The sequence below is a fragment of the Mirounga leonina genome, unplaced genomic scaffold (genome assembly GCF_011800145.1).
Source record: "Mirounga leonina isolate KUSES-001 unplaced genomic scaffold, KU_Mleo_1.0 Mir_127, whole genome shotgun sequence".
Classification (NCBI taxonomy): Eukaryota; Metazoa; Chordata; class Mammalia; order Carnivora; family Phocidae; genus Mirounga; species Mirounga leonina.
The window spans coordinates 12,258,974-12,276,306 of record NW_023270316.1 but is presented as its reverse complement, the minus strand read 5'-3'; the positions used below and the strand labels follow the sequence as shown (position 1 = coordinate 12,276,306).

Here is a 17,333-nt window from a genome sequence, read left to right as displayed (position 1 = left end):
CAGACACAGGGAGAAGACAGTCATCTACAAGCCAAGGAGAGAGGCCTCAGAAACCAACCCTACAGACACCTTGATCTCAGACTTCTAGCCTCCAGAATTGCGTGGAAATAAATTTCTATTGTTAAGGACACCCAGGCTGTGGTACTTGCTGTGGAAGCCCGAGCAAACTAAGGCAAGCCTACAGTCTATCCTGCACATGACATTTTTAATGTAGAAGTACTACATCCAAATGATCTGCGTGTGTGCATGCATGCGTGCGTGCGTGCATGTGTGCATGCATGTGTGTGTGCGTGCATGCATGCATGCGTGTGCATGTGTGTGTGTGCATGCGTGTGTGCATGTGTGCACACGCACTTAGCTGCGTACTGCCAAGTAGACAATCTGCTAGGTTTTTTACTTGGCAGGCTATCTGGCATGATTTAGATGGTGTGTTACTCTGTGGAAAGCAGGGCCCACCTCCATCTGGCATTTGCCTGTGCACTAAAACCGGAATTGAAAGAAAAAAAAAAAGAAGAAGAAACCCACCTGGTCAGGCACCAGTGCCCATTCTACTAGAGGAAAGTGTGGCTTTCAGTTCTGAGCTGCCAACCTTCTGCCCAACAAAATCCAGCAGCCTTTCCCAAGGCTTTCTCCCAGAGTCCAAATCCCTGGTGCAGGGAGCTAGATCTTCACCCTCCTTCCCCGTGGCCTCCCTGTCCTCCCTTTATTCACTGTGACAGATTGCTGGGCACCATGACCTGCTCCCTGCACGTGGGCCTCCTGTTCTCCATGAGACTCAAGACCCTGCACAATGCAACGCAGACAGCATTCATTCATAGTCATAACGGCAACTCCAAGAGTATGCACATCTCAAAAGGGACTTTGTCACTTGACCACTGAGTTTACCACATTAGAATCTTATAAAAATGTATCTACACTGAGCCTCAGAAAGCCAGTCACACCCAGACAGGCATCAGTCCAGAGAGGCCTGAAGGGTATCCCCAGGACACCTTCAGCATGGGGACCCAGTGTCACACACACACAGGCACCTCAGCGAGGAGTTATCTCCAACTCCCTTCACTGCTTCCAGGAGACGTGAAGTAACATCAGACACTCTCATCTAAGTCCCTGAGAAAGGTCTACAATGTTCAAGACTGGGTAATTACATTTACATTAAATGCTTAAACTGTTACTTTCATTTCAACAGACTTGAAGACTTCCAGGCTATACAAAGGAAAAGACAGTTTTCTTTGGACTTGGTAACACATGCTTCAGGAGAGTGGGCTTTCAAGCCAGACTAGTCTCAAAACGTGGCCATTCGCTCCATTCGCTAGCAGTGAGGCCTCGGCAAGTAACTCACTCCGGGCTCAGTTTCTTCATCTATAAAATGTGGGGCAGTACTTTATGATAGCCCTATGGCTTTATTACTTGGAATAAAATGCTTTCTTACTTGGAAAGCACCTAGAACTGTGCTGTAACTGGCAACAGAGAGCATTTGTGAATGTGAGCTACAAAGCAACAAAAAGACTTGTCCCTAAGAGCCACCACACAAGCCCTGATCGAAGTGACATACCTTAACTTTGGAGTTCTCTATCAAATGCTGAGCCATGGATTTTATCAAAACGTCAAAGAAAAACCATGAATACTGAAAGAAAAAAAAAAAAAAGGATCCGGTGAGAAACCCAACAATTAGGAGGTGAGATGTTTACTCTCTTAGGCTGACAATGTTACAGATGCAAAACAGGTGCGACCCCAAAGCAGGGCTGAACCACTCGGCAAAGTATTATCGGACCAGAGGTGCACGGAACTGCTCTCCGGCTTTCGCATGTCCCACAACAAGGACTGCATCCCACTAGGAAGCTGGGTGCACACGCTCAGCACGGCACAAGCCAACAAGAGGCACTGCTGGATTAGATTTGTGATCTTTCCTCCTGACTGAGCCTCCCCTGCTGATGCTGCCTTTATAATCTCCACCTCGGTGTCCTCCACCCATTCGAATATAATGACTTCTTAAAACTTAAGAGCCCGTGAAATTTTAAATATAGTAATATTTTGCAGGTCTGTTAGAAGCACAAGTATATGCAGCAAAGTTGGTCCCAAAGAACTAACTCTTTACCCCCTTTTTAGGAGGTTGTGACTGTCTAAAACACACAAGAAGGGTGAACTGATCAGGCTACCGCGTTCGGATTTTCTTCCAACAATTTCAATACTGCAGAGCCACACTGCCCCCCCCACCCCCACCCCACATACCTTAAGTAGTTTATTGCTGGTGAGGAAGTCAGCAGAAGGCTTGAGAATTGTGGTCATGGCTTTTGTCAGTTCTTCGTGCACGGTCTTGTATTCAGAAGCAATGTACGGCTCAGCCTTATAAGCATACTTTGAAGAAAAGGGAAAGATATTTTAATGTCCCTGTTATCTAGGATGGGCTGAAAGCAGGAGAGGCTCCAAGGGATGGCGGTGAGGGACCGAGGTACAAGTGCAAGGTGGGAGAGGAAGGTGTGGTAACAGAAGGAGGGAAGGGTGACACAAAGAGGGAGCCCAGGATACCTTCAGGGAACCCATAACAATACGGGAACCACCTGGCTCAGGTCAGTGGTCCTCCAGCCCACAATTCCACCTCCCAAGGACTTCAAGGAATGTGTCACCCGACACTGGGTGACTTGATTCCGTAGCTGTAATTTACAGAGGTGTCTTAAGACTAAATAGAATGTGTGTAACTTTTCAGAATGGTAACCACCACTCTTGTCTATTGAATAGTGTTACATAAAGGAAGAACCTGTTGATATTCATCCTAGTGACATCTCTTGCTGTCCCACATAATTATCTAATTTGATGGTGGCCAGCGCTAACCTTCTCATCTCAGGAGAAACAGTTTTACTGCAAATTTTAGTTGGGAAAAAGAAAGATGAAAACAATAGGGCTATACCAAAGGCCTACCAAGAGCGACTTAAAATTCTTCTTTAAAATTCCACGTCATTATTATTTGCAAAACCCATTATAAGAAATTAAACCCATTGAAAAAATTAAATTAAGTAAATAAATGAATGGCTGCCCCTCTCTGGACTTCCTCTCATTCAGGTACAAGCACTGGCTAAGGTATAGAAGAGAAAGCAGAGGTATTAAGTTTCATCCCAAAATAACTAGGTTTTTAAAAAATGAGTCCTTAGAAGGAAAATTGGAGAGCCACAGATTTAAATGATCGGGACCGTTTATTTTACATACCTTAACATATGACCTCAAGTGGCTCTCCAATCCTTCCTCATGGCACTGGGCAACCACATGAATAATGACCCTACACACCACAGAAATGAATAAAGCAATGAATAGTAATGTGAAAATGAAAACATTTCATTATTACACAGTAGTTGCAGAACAATGATGATGCTATTGGCACCACAGGAAACAAGGAAACGAGTAATTAGATGGGGTCCCTATACATGGGATCAAAAGAAATTTCTTAAATATAATGGTCAACACATACTAGCATCCCAGATATGTATGACCGTGCTCCAGATGTGGACAGACTGAAAGGGAAGAAGGTATCCGCCTATCCGCCTCTCTTACCGTGTCACATTGACGGCAACTTCCTCCTGGGTTGCTCTGGTGAGGACGCGGAATAGCTGGTTTAGGATGGTGGGCAAGAAGGCGATCATCACGTGGCCTTCCATGGCATGCAGGCTCTACAGATATGGAATGGCATTTGTGTTATCTTCTTCTTTTTTTTTTTTTTTTAAGATTTTATTTATTTATTCATAAGAGACAGAGAGAGAGAGGGGCAGAGGGAGAAGCAGGCTCCCAAGGAGCAGGGAGCCCGATGCGGGACCCGATCCCAGGACCCTGGGATCATGACCTGAGCCGAAGGCAGACGCTTAACCGTCTGAGCCACCCAGGCGCCCCATTTGTGTTATCTTCTTAAAAGGATATCAACCCTGCTCTCTCTCTCAAATAAAAGAAAATCTTACAGGAAAAAAAAAAAGAGACCAACCCCATGCAATTTCCACTCAGTTCCAAACAAGGATGGAAGAAGTCTATCTAAACAATGGAAGGCAGTGGCAGGCAGAATAAGGGACAAAGATATTCACATCCTAATCCCCAGAACCTGTGAATATGTTATGTGGCAAAAGGGAATTAAGGCAGCCTTAAGGTAGGGGGACCATCCTGGATTATTCAGGTGGACACAAAGTCATCACAAGGGTCTTTAATGTCGGAAGAGGGAGGTAGAAGGAGAGAGTCAGAGGAGACGTGCCTAAGGAAAGAATGGTCAGAGATGGAACACTGTTGGCTTTGAGATGGAGGAAGAGGTCACAAGCAAAGGAATGAGGAATGAGGGCTGGGAAAGGTCAAGGAAACAGATTCACGCCCAGAGTTTCCAGAAAGGAACTCAGCCATGTTACTAACACCTTGATTTGAGCCCAGTGAGGCCTGTGTCAGACTTCGGACCTACAGAAGTATAAGAAAATAAATCCGTGTTGTTTGAAGCCACCAAGTTTGTGGTAATTTGTTAGAGCAGCAATAGAAAGCTAACACAAAGACTCTTCTTAAAGTCATAAGGCTCTCTGTGAGATACCTGAAAGGGTACTTGGCCAAGCAGCGATTTCAGAACTCTCATTCCATGTTCCTTGCTGAAGTCAAACAAACTTGTATTCCATTTCTCACATTTCTTTTTTTTTTTTTAAAGATTTATTTATTTGAGAGCGAGCAAGCATGTGCGGGGAGGGGCAGAGGGAAAGGGAGCATCTCAAGCAGACTCCCCACTGAGCATGGAGGCCAATGCGGGGCTCAATCCCAGGACCCTGAGATTGTAACCTGATCTGAAATCAAGAGCTGGCCGCTTAACTGACTGAGCCACCCAGGTGCCCCCATTTCTCACATTTCTTATATTTTGTCCTCATGCCTAGGATGCTCTTTTAGCTACTCTCCTTTTAAAAAAATATTCCCATGGAACCACACTCTGGATAAAGCTCCCCTAGATAAACCTCACCTTGTTCTCACTATTCCGTGATGCTGGGAGCCTCCAACCCCTGCACAACACTGGGGTTGGGCATGTGCCTTCTTTCTGTTTTTTCAGGGGTTTTTTGTTTGTTTGTTTGTTTTTTGGGTTTTTTTCCCCTACCTAGCACACATTCTCCAAGGTTATGTTATCTCCTATAGTGAACTAGAAATTACTTAACCGTGGGACTAAAGCACACTTCTTATGTGCCTGTTACTGTGCTCTGCACCCGGGGAGCACTCAACAGATAGGCCTGTGTTAGTGAGTGATTTTCTATGCAAAGAACAATGTGTTTTGAGTTGGGCCTAAAAACAGTACATGTGGGATGAGGATGAAGGCAGGAGTTGTCCTATTTCTTCGCTTTTTCTTCTTCTTTTCTTTTTTTAATTAGTTTTTTCTTTTAATTCCAGTATAGTTAACATATAGTGTTCTGGAGTTGTCCTATTTCTGAATCCACTTCTTGCCACCATCTAAAACCACACAGAAGCTATCAACGTGAGAGTATCTAGCTAAGAACATCCTTACAAGGTTCCCGAGTGGTAAGAACAATACTTGACACCAAAAAGAAAACCCAACCTACCCCAAACTCATTAAAAAGGGGTTACTAAGAAAGTCATCTGATACCTTAAGGTATTTTACAAGTTCACTCCCTAAGGCTTGGGCTCCAGATTCGGTTTTCTGGCAGTACTGGAAAAAATTATGTAAATGCTGATCCTGGGAAAAAAAAAAAAGAAGAGAAAGAAAGAAAGCCTATTAGCATAATGCTGTGGAAACAGGAGTATCTGCTTCTTGCAGCATGCATGTTTTATTTAGATATGAAACTCATCATATAAAAATGAAAACATCAAAGAGATAAAAATAAAAATAAATTTTAAAGAAGATTTCAAAGATCCTCCAACAAAAGAGGAAATTGTTGAAAAATGTTACTTATACTATTCAGTTATATCAGTACATAGGAGCACCTTATAATGTACTTTCTTCAATGAAGGACCTCTAGAGTAAAAATATATCCATATGACATATCAATTAGGATTTCATTTTGCCAAAAAATCGTGCAAACTCATTCACTTGGCAATCACTGCTAATGCTAGTGGAATAAAACATACCTGAGTATACACTGTGGAAACCAGGTGAGTTGAAACTTTTAGCAGTGGCTTGCTTCCGTCTACCCATTTAATTTCTGGACCATAATGCTGAAAAGATAGGGAAGGGAAAAAAAACATCCCAACAGATTAGTGATCTTGGCTTCAAACACCACGTTCACAGAGGGGAGTGATGAGGTGTCAAAGGCCCAAACAGCGTCAGTGACTCAATAGTTACAGCTGGCTAACAGCAGGAATGCAACCAATACTAATTTCCGCCCACTTTCTTCCCCCAAGTACAGTGCTCTCCTTCCTGGATTTTCTAAGTTATCTTTTGCTTAGTTGCAGCTGTAGAATTACTGTCCATTTGAGAGGGAAAGAAGGCTATTTCACCAATGACTTAGCCAAACCAGAGCTCAGGATTGTGAAAGTGATGGCAGAAGATACCGCATCCAGCAAAGAGGACAGTAGAAGAAGTCCTAACATGGGGAAAGGGCTAATCATCTGTGGGTGCTTATTTTGACTTTTGAAACCTCCATTTTCTCTTGTTCAGACTAGAAATTTTAACTGAATGTTATATGATTTCCCCTGATTTTGGAATATTTTGACCATTTGTCCATAACACGGACCCAAATTTGGCACTACTTAAATGTAGAGAAACATTAAAAGCCATTTAAAATGAAATGAAACCTTACCTAAGCTTGTTAAAAAACTGAAGTCTATAAAACTTAAGATGGCTAAAAAAAAAAAAAGCAAAACCAACTAACTGATTGGAGAAATCTAAGAAAATTCAGGCTTTAATGAATCAGAAAATGTATCAGAACGGGCTACCCTGTGGGCGAGATTTGTTACTAGACTTACCCTAAGCTGGAAGACAATTCCTAATAGTCTGTGTGACCCTAAGAACACATCCTTACTTGAGCATGGCTAGTGTGCAGCGAAAAACTTCTACCTCATCCAGTGTCTCCAAGTCTCCATTCCCCTGCTGAGACGCTGTTGGTTCAGGGCTTCTAAAATGCCCAAACCATAATTCTCAATTGTGCGGTCAGTAGCACTGCCTTCCACTGCCCTATGTTTACTTGAAAATGAATAACTAAAACGAAAATGTTGGGACCAGCAAAAATACTATGTGCTTTTTTTTGTGTTATTCTTCTTTCGTTGATTTTTCATGTTTTCTGAAGGTCCTAGGATAAATCAATCTTAAAGTCCTATACCCTGCCCATCCCAAGCTCCTGGTAGCCAAGGTAGCCAGATGGGAGATTGGCTGAGACAGGAACGTGCTGTTCACTAGTCACCACTCTTCCATCCTTCAGGAGAGGGAGCCAGGAATATCCAACTGTTGAAAAAAAGCACAAAAAACTTCACTGTAGGTATTTGAAAACGTATGAAAGAAAGTCAATGCCATTAAACTGCCTGATCTTTAAGGCCCTGAATCTAGTCTCTGCAGAACATTGTCTACAATGTACTTTGGCCTCTTTGGGATTATAATTCTAAAATGATCTTTTATAAAAACTTACATATGCAGATCAGGCATGCTACCTTCACAAACTTCATCTAAAAACTCCACAAAGGGGCACGCCTGGGTGGCTCAGTAGCGTCTGACTTTGGCTCAGGTCAAGATCTACGGGTCCTGGGATGGAGCCCCACATTGGGCTCCGTGCTCAGTGGGGAGTCTGTTTGTCCCTCCCCCTCTGCCCTTCCCCTGGCTCATGCTCTCCCCCCCCCAAAATAAATAAAATCTTTAAAAAAATAAAAATTCCGCAAGAGGATGAGGGTTCAGAATCAAAATAAAACTTAAGAACCTAATATGTAAGTTATGAACAATCAAGGGAATGATGAAATCCCAAACCTTGTGTTTCAACAACATCCTTCTTCTTTGTGCTCCCTTTACTTGAATTATCACAGCTGACATGGAAGAATGTGAACAACAAGTGGTGCTTTTCGTGCAGCTGGGTGGGCAGTTCTATTTTAATCTGCAAGGAAGACAAAATAACAACCTTTTTAATATCTTAAAACAAAAATTCTCAATGAAAGCAGCCACACGACATGTCACTTGTGCATTGGGTCTCCAAACTCATATTAACATTTGCAGTCAAATAAATCAGAGAACATAAACTGTGCTAAAGAAGAAATGGATCCATAATACACTGTTATGGGCTAAATGTGTGTGTCCCCACCCACCTCCCAAATTGGTATGTTAAAATCCTAACCCCTCCAGGTGATGGTATTTGGAGGTGGGGTCATTGGGGGTGATTAGGTCATGAGGGTGGAGCCCTCATGAATGGGATTAATGCTCTTACAAGAGATCCAACAAAGCCCTCCCCCTCCCTTTCCACCATGTGAGGGTACAATTGTGACCAGGAGGAAGATGGCCGTCACCCGGCCATGTTGGCATCATGACCTACAACTTCAGCCTCCAGAACTGTGAGCAGTAAATATCTGCTGTTTACAATCCACCCAGTCTGGTATTTTGTTACAGTAGCCTGAACAGACCAAGACATTCACCGACCAGAAATGGGAGAATTGGTATTTCAACTCTAGAAAGAACTGGAAACCACGACATCAACCACTCTATGAACTTAACACAGCAACAGCATGATGAAAAACCAGGATAGAACATTTAAAAGTAAGATTCATATAGTAGTTTTGATGAACTACACTATCATTCTACATAAAGAAACCCAATAATGAGAAAGAAAGATTCTCAGGTCTGACAAATATAACTATCCTTAAGTATGAATTTGAAAGAATATATGTCAGAGTATTAATTGTGGTAGTAATAGAGGAGAGATTTTGACTTTTTCTTTTCTATTATCTGCATTTTTCAAGTTTTTAGAATGAATGTTACTGTTGTAATTAGAAAAGACAATGTAAAATAAATACTTCAACATTTAGTTCTAGCACTGTAATTCCAGTATAGTATGCAGTTTCTCTTGTTTTTTGCTTTACTAAGCAAAGAACTTAAAAGAGTTTTCCTTAAAACTTGTTAACTGGGTTTTCCCTTGAAAACCTCCTTGTTTGGGGGCGCCTGGGTGGCTCAGTCGTTAAGCGTCTGCCTTCGGCTCAGGTCATGATCCCAGGATCCTGGGATCGAGCCCCGCATCGGGCTCCCTGCTCAGCAGGAAGCCTGCTTCTCTCTCTCCCACTCCCCCTGCTTGTGTTCCCTCTCTCGCTGTCTCTCTCTGTCAAATAAATAAATAAAGTCTTTAAAAAAAGAAAAGAAAAGAAAAGAAAACCTCCTTGTTTACCTCATCATAAAATTCGGGGTTTTGGTGATGGTGTAAAACTGCAGCAAAGGCGCTTCTTGTGAACACTGGTCCACCCGGTCTACCATAAATGCACTAAAGTTAAGAGTTAGCAAAGAAAGACACCAGTATTTAATTAACAGAGTCAGAAATTAAACTCAGATGTGTCAAGAGGCATTCCTACAGCATAAATTTATAACCACCTCTGATGGATTTCTTCTACCTAAGAGACTCCAGACCCCTAAGCCCCCTTACTCCTGGGTCCAACCCATCCTCCAGTCCATCTACCAGCACCACCTCCCTCCCCCAAGCACACACACCTGTCCTTGCTGTAACTAGACAGCACCTTGACCACAGTTTCCTTTCACACCTCCATGCCTGCGCTCATGCAATCCCTCCATCTGAATGATCTTCCCTTCCATGTGCACCAAACTTCCATGCGTCCATCCTTCCTCTGTGACCCCTCAGCATTTTTATATTAATTATTCAGTTTTGACAACAAACCATTTCTATGTGCCAGGAGTTTTTTCTCCATGACTACCTTTCCCACTAAGCCGTGAATTTCGTGAGGGCAAAAACCATTATTATATTCTTCTTTGCATCTTTGTCTCCTTCCCTTCTTGCAAAGTCATTTCCACATAGTTACAGTAAAGAATTTGGAGCCAAACTACCTGAGTTTGAATAGTGATTCCACTAATGGATTGGCTGAAGCAACTTATTTAAATTCTGTGCATTAGTCTCATCTAAAAAATACTTAGGGGAATTAAAGGAGCTTAATATCTATAAGGCTCTAAGCTCAGAGACTGCATTATAGTAAGCATTCCATAAACATCACCACTAATTTATTACCTATTATTACTATACTATGATAAACAACAAATATCAATCTATTTTTATTATTATTTCTGTTACCAATCTTACTAATACAATTCTTAGCACCCACACAATGCCTGGCTCATAGTAAGACATGGTATGTTTACTGAATTGAACATACATAAGAAACCTTCATCCCTAAAGAGTATAACAAAACAGGAACAGTCAGTGAGGAGCAAGAACTCAATTACTCCATATTCTGTAAGGTTCAGCACATGTGGTTATATATTGTGATGTCACGTATTTTTGTGTCTGTGTTGATTATAATGTGTTAAATTCCTTTAGTTGTGCAATATCACACAGGTCCATTTTTAAAATGGAAAAATGCGAACATATATAAAAAACAAACCTTCAGAGGCTGAGAGTCTTCCTCATCTGAATCTTTGAATTCAATGCAAATAGCAATATTTCTGGCCTGCAGCAATATTTAAAGAAAAAAGAAATAGCAAATGAAACAAAAAGCCAGAATATGTATTTATTTATTTTTTATTTTTTAATGTAAGTATTTATAAAAGAACATGAGAAGCCAAAACCCAAGAGAGTCTGATATCAAAACAAACCTTGATCTTTGTACTCACCTTGGCAAAAGACTTTTGACTGTCATATTTCAAGTACTTAGGATAAACATAAAGGTGATTGTTGTAGATGGTATAAGGCTGAGTGTGTTTGGGTATGCAGGGCACAAATTCCTCGACTTCAAATGTGATTGGAGTTTTACTACAGGTTTCAAATTGCTTCATGGGAATGTATGATGAATTGACATAATCTGGAAAATTAAAAACAAACAAATTGAAGTAAAAGTCAAAAAGAACTTTGTCTGGTTATTACAGAGAACTTATACTTACTAGGAAAGTCGGAGGAAACATTATCAATTGTAATGTCTAGATTGCCCAAAATCACTGGGAGCTTCGCCATCTTCTCAGGCCTAGGAACAGAAGAAGAGAAAAATCACACGTTTATAAGTTAGGTTAGCTCTAAAACCTAAATTCCAGAGCAGCACTTCCCAGAGAAATATAATGTGAGCCACAAAAGTAATTTTAAACCTTCTAGAAGCCACACTTTAAAAGGTAAAAAGAAACAGGTAAAATTAGTTTTAAGAATATATTTATTTAACCCAATATATCCCAAAAGTTCTTATTTCAATATGTAATCAGTATAAAAAGTTATTCTAATTCTCTGAATCCAGATGTATTTTACACTTATAACTCATCTCAGTTCGGGCTTGCTGTATTCCTCGTGTTCAGTAGTCACCTGTGGCCAGTGACTCCCGTGTTAGACTGCACAAATCTAGGTAAGAATATCGGCAAGATGGGATAGCTACCGTTTTCGTGAACCACTCTCACCCCCATTCTTGGCTCGAGTCATGAAAATACAGAGCTAGAAGCCATCTTAGGCTCCCGTGTCTAGTGAAATGCTGGACACAAAGTAGGTATGCAGTGAAATGGCTGATTTGTATTTGGTCTAACTCAGTCCGAGAATCTCCTCTGTGACGTTCCTGACGAGAACTGCTACCACATCACCCCCTCCTAGCTGGAGGGAAACTTTCAACATAGCCATTTTGACACCCAGATCGCTCTTCCTCACTTTGCCTCTCTGGAACTTCCACTCACCAAGCGCCCTGGTTACACTTCGTTGTGTAACACCTTTCAACCATCTACAAACAGCAACCACATCTTGCTGAAGTCCATCATTTTCAGTGTTTTTGGACCTTCCTCCAATGCCATTTCCCCCTAGAAGAACGTCCCATTTATGTCAGGCACCCAAACTGCATACAACAGGCCCAGAAAGGTCTGACCAGGTGGGGATCAAGCAGCTATCTGGTTTTGAACAATATACACTTCTACTAATGTAGCCAAATACTATTATTTTGTGGTAGTCACACCATCGTAGTGATGTACATCTTTTTCTATATGCTCTACTACCATACCATCTCTCTCCATCCTGTATTCATAAAATTATGTTTTTTGGAATTCAGAACAGGATTTGATTTTGCCTTGAGGAAATCTCACTCTTTTACATTTGAGCCATTTCTAGTTGATCAAAGCCTCCTAAGTCCAGATTCTAACATCTAATGTATTAGATATTCCTAATAGTTTGATGTCATGAAGGCATTTCATCAGCATGTTATATTCTCAAAAAAGTCACTGATGATGACACTGCACAGAATACAGCCAAGCATAGGTTCCTTCTCAAGCCTCTAAAGGCCCATCGGCAGCCTGATAGTAGCCCATGCATCACCGGTCCTGGCGTCCGGTTACTCCAGCAGTCGAACAACTGTCCACTCATGCATACTACACTTCTCTGACTTGTTCACAGGACATTAGAATATATACTTGTCGGGGCACCTGGGTGGCTCAAATGGTTAAGTGTCTGCCTTCGGCTCAGGTCATGATCTCAGGGTCCTGGGATCGAGTCCCATGTTGGGCTCCCTGATCAGCAGGGAGCCTGCTTCTCCCTCTTCCTCTGCCTCTCCCCCTGCTCATGCTCTCTCTCTCTCTTTCTCTGTCTCAAATGAATAAATAAAAAAAAAATTAAAAAAAAAAAAAAGAATATATACTTGTCAGAGGCTTTCCATTCCTCTGTGGTACCAGTTTAGAAACCCAATTAAAAAAAGAAAAGCAGAAATGTAGTTAGGATGACTAGTTCAACATGATATGACTTATTCCTAGAAAACAGAATGCTGCCTCATGGTTCTTCATAAGCCCCCTGTTTAATAATGTCTTTTAAAACACTGCCAAAAAACATCAAAGCTCTTTGGCCTACAGATTCTGCATTTGGTTTTATTCCTATTTTTGAAAAGTTCCTATCCTAGCTCCTGTTACCTGTTAAGCAGCCTCACAGGTAACATGTCAGTCTATTCTGGGGTATTGTTCACCTGCATCAGGACTTCCTAACAGTCCTAAATTTTTTTTTTTATGATTTATTTATTTTATTTTAGAGAGGAGAGAGCATGCACACAAGCAGAGGGGCAGAGAGAGATGGAGAGAGAATCTCAAGCGGACTCCCCACTGAGCACAGAGCCTGACGCAGGGCTCAATCTCACAACGCTGAGACCGCGCCAAAACCAAGAGCTGAATGCTTAACAGACCGCACCACCCAGGCGCCCAACAGTCTTAAATTCTTGTCCTTACAAGACCATGCTGAGCACATTCATCTTTGCCCATGGCCAGCTCCAACTTCCAGCGTTTCTCCTAGCATTTCTCTCCTTTCCACCTGTCTTTTGTTTATATCTGAGTTTAAATGAGCAATTCCTTGAAATCCTGAGAGAGATCACTATCAGGAAGGCAAGCCCACAATTTTCCACATATTCTGCCTTCAGTTAAAAAGATTTCTGGCCAAAAGATGTCCAGTGACAGCCCAGCATCACCCCTACCCCTTGTCCCTGTGCCCACTGTGTGATTTGTTCAAAAACACGATATTCTTTGCTACTAGCAGGAAGACTGTGCCTTTGACAATCACTTCCTGGGAGCTGTCGCTGGTCTCCCGCATACTGCGTGCTCCCCAGATGATATACTGTCAGAGTCTCTCTCAGCTTCACACAAAGCTCTTCAGGGACATCAACCCTTAGACCCATGGGTTTCTATGCAGCTATAAATTTTCCTGACATATAGTGCCTTGCTCTGCCTCTTCATCCGAACAAGTCAACACTGCCAGCATACCACAAAATACTGCATCCCACAAATCTTAGAGACACCTATGACGTTGCCTCTGCCTCCTCGAGTCAGAAGTATTCTGTTTATTACAAAGAATACTTCCAAATATAAGTACTCAAGAGCGCTGTATTTCACCCCTTCCCAGTTACTTCTACCCATAAATGAGTAGGTACCTCCTTCACCACTTTTTCTATTACTCTGACATCATCCTCATATGAACTTTTGATAACTGGATTTCTAAGCAACAAATTTTAATTAAACAATCTTCACTGGAACTCTTTGTATAATGTGTTATTTACTTCTGTGTCTAACTATACTTATTTCTCATTTGGTTTCTTCCCTCTGCTGAGAGCTTTTACTTCTGGCTGCTATTTCTATAGAGGCATTATGTCCATGAATTTCCAAGAAAGCACAGATCTGAGCTTAGTTCCATACCACACAGCACATGGACTTTGTGGAAGCTTAGTTTTTTAAATATAATCTTAAACTTACTTCAAAAGTTTAGGGGTTTTATTCAACTTGGCTTATCAGACATTAAAACCTCACAAACAACAAAAATTCTGCCTTTTTTATATGCATTTGCAAAGTGATGGGAGGTGTGTGTGTGTATTACACAAAGCGAATTCTCTTATGACTGGGATTAGGTTGTTGTTGTTTTTTAATCTGTTAAGCATATATATTCCACGCAAAACTTAAAATACTTGAGCATGAAAACCCATCCTAAAACTTCATTAAATAAATGTATAAAGTAGACACACGTAGGGTGTCTGGAATTTGGGAACTGCTTTTGTATACATATAAACCTAGGAATGAGGCTCAAACTCTCGCTCTTAGGAAAAGGAAAGGTTTTCTCTTCCCATTGCCCATACAACTGCTCAACAATCCCCAGAGGCAGGGGGAGTATCACAAACCAGCAGTCATCCTGCCAACAGACTGGGTGTCCTCACCTCTGTGTTTCCGCAGCCCGGTCCCCCCCTTCTCTACTGTCTGTCCTGACCCATTAAAGTGATTAACTGGCAATACAGGCATGCCTGGGTCTGTTGGCAGTGAGTTTAATCTCCTAACTATATTTTTGTAAAAGGAAATAGTCCCTAAAAGCTTTGGAGTCACTTAAAAAATGTTTATGTGATTGAAAGAAATTTGAGATGTTTTTGTTTAAACGAAATCACTGAATTGATGTCTATGAGAAATTCCAATTACCATTTACCAAGTGCTTATGGTGATACAACACGCACTCGACTGAGCACCCAGACAGAACACAAACACGGTATGATTTCCGTCCTCAACAAGACATGTAAGAACCACTTTCAGACAGTGTGCAAACCTCCACGGGAAGGCCAGTGTCTAGTGTACTGTGAAGGAAGGGGTCAAGATGAGTCTTCTCGGTGAGAGAAAGCACTCTGACAGGCAGTTTCCTTTAGTCCTCACCACAGTTATAGGATTACAAGGGCCATTAGGGTTCCCCCTTAAAAAGAAGAGGAGACTCAAGCAGAGGAGATGCACAACCTGCCCCAGGTCTCCCAACATGGACGTGAGTTACAGACTGGACTCTGAAAGAGGAGTAGGGGTCCCTCAGAGTGCCAAAGCAGAAGAGGACACGATTTAGGCAGAGGGCAAAGCGTGGTGGGGTGAAAGTACCCAATGGCTTAAGAGAAAGGAAGGTAGCCCCACCCAGCTTGAGTGCAGTGTAACCAAAGGGAAACGGGGATAAGAATGTCAAACTTGGGCACAAAGAACACAGAGGTACAAATAAACACATATACGTAAGTCTCATGCACAAACCCTAATAATATTATTAACTAAACTACCCAGTATGGTAGCATTAACAAAGGTTTATATTTAGGCAGCTCTTCCTGCCCACAGTCCTGTCTCCATGCTTTAATAAAAACACCTTTTTGCACCGGAAAAAAAAAAAAAAAAAGGTTTACATTTAAAAGGGAATGTCTATTTTTATACTTTACCTTCATGCTTTCAGATTTCCTGCAGAATTTAGAAAAGACACCATCATGAGCAAATCAAGCATAAAATACCAAGTGTTCCTTCTTAGATAAATATTTCTGGAAGCATGTATGTCAGCAATACCATCTACCTGACAGAACTGTTTTCTTACTAAATCTTGGAACACGTCCCCTGGTAGTTACTGCGAGGGAAAGGGAGAAGTGGCTTATGCGATTTGGCAGCTGTTTTCTAGACTGGGGCAGCTTGAGAAAATTTTTCCCATCCATTACTAAATGACATTTTGAGACAATCATGTGAGCAGAAGCAATAGCTTTGCACCCAAGGTGGTGCCCAGGCCAGTGACACAGGATTATTCTCTGTAAAAAATAAATAAATAGATAGATAGATAGATAGATAGATAGATAGATAGAGATAGAGAGAGAGAGAGAGAGAGAGATAGGAAAGAAAAAGAGCAATGCTAAGGTTAGAAAGGAAAAAGGAAAAAAAGGAAAAAGGAAACCTCCAGTTCCCTAATTCCACTATGGCAAGCACAGGGAGTGGACATGGGTATTTCTCTGGATTCTTGCTGAGAAGGAAAGACAAAGCTTCCCCTACAACAGCTGCACCTTCTGATGCTGATAGCATCGCATCCCTATTTGCAGGTTTCCGTGTCTCTCACTGGCCCTTGGGAGCACGCTCCTCCCACAAGATCCTTCCTTCTGAGCACACCCATGAAGGCCCGGCGTGCAGGGAGAATGCTGCTGGGCTCTGAACCAGGGAAGGTCTGTGCTTTTTGCTGCCTGGCCATGGCCTCTTGGCTCAGATAATTTTTTCATTAACGAACCTGTAGAGTCCTACCCTTCGGCCTGCACTGAGGAACGGAACTGTGAGCTGGGGCTACCACCAAAGCACCACCACTAGCCAGGGTAGTCTCAAGCTAGTCAGTGTAGGACGTAACTTTTGATAGGGCTTCCAAACTCCACCACACATAAAGAACTCCATTATTTGTCAGAATATAAAAGTAAATGTTAAAAAAAAAAAAAAAAGAAAGTCCTTGGGGCGCCTGGGTGGCTCAGTCGTTAAGCGTCTGCCTTCGGCTCAGGTCATGATCCCAGGGTCCTGGGATCGAGCCCCGCGTCGGGCTCCCTGCTCCGCAGGAAGCCTGCTTCTCCCTCTCCCACTCCCCCTGCTTGTGTTCCCTCTCTCGCTGTGTGTGTATCTCTCTGTCAAATAAATAAATAAAATCTTTAAAAAAAAAATCCACGTAAAATCATGGAAAGCTATAAAGTAGAAGTGAAAAGCCATCTATACACCCATCCCTCAGAGACAACCATGACCACCATTTTGGTGTATATCCCATATGACTATTTTATGCCTATCTTTCCATCTGGTTAGCTATTTGCCTATCCATTTCTTCATTTACACACAAAAGGCAATATATAAAATACTTCCTTCTCAAAAATGAGGTGACATAGATACACTTTCTCCTCCTGAACAAGATAGTATATACACCTTCTTAAGTGATTACATTTGGACCCACATCATGATTATTAAGAACTGTATGGTAGTCTAG

At 41.8% G+C, this 17,333-nt stretch overlaps 1 protein-coding gene across 19 annotated transcripts in view; it reads right to left on the bottom strand.

Moving 5' to 3' along the window:
- DOCK9 (dedicator of cytokinesis 9) overlaps window positions 1-17,333 on the bottom strand; it is a 325,732-nt gene that overhangs the window by 121,186 nt on the left and 187,213 nt on the right. For all 19 annotated transcript variants that reach the window (XM_035003134.1, XM_035003138.1, XM_035003141.1 and 16 more), the window contains exons 16-27: window positions 11,015-11,094; window positions 10,748-10,935; window positions 10,519-10,584; window positions 9,300-9,392; window positions 7,901-8,024; window positions 7,266-7,387; window positions 6,076-6,162; window positions 5,594-5,683; window positions 3,544-3,659; window positions 3,202-3,271; window positions 2,230-2,355; window positions 1,553-1,624 (exon numbers count right to left, since the gene is read on the bottom strand). In XM_035003134.1, coding sequence (XP_034859025.1) covers window positions 1,553-1,624; window positions 2,230-2,355; window positions 3,202-3,271; window positions 3,544-3,659; window positions 5,594-5,683; window positions 6,076-6,162; window positions 7,266-7,387; window positions 7,901-8,024; window positions 9,300-9,392; window positions 10,519-10,584; window positions 10,748-10,935; window positions 11,015-11,094 — 1,234 coding nt within the window. The remainder of the gene's footprint in view (window positions 1-1,552; window positions 1,625-2,229; window positions 2,356-3,201; window positions 3,272-3,543; window positions 3,660-5,593; window positions 5,684-6,075; window positions 6,163-7,265; window positions 7,388-7,900; window positions 8,025-9,299; window positions 9,393-10,518; window positions 10,585-10,747; window positions 10,936-11,014; window positions 11,095-17,333) is intronic.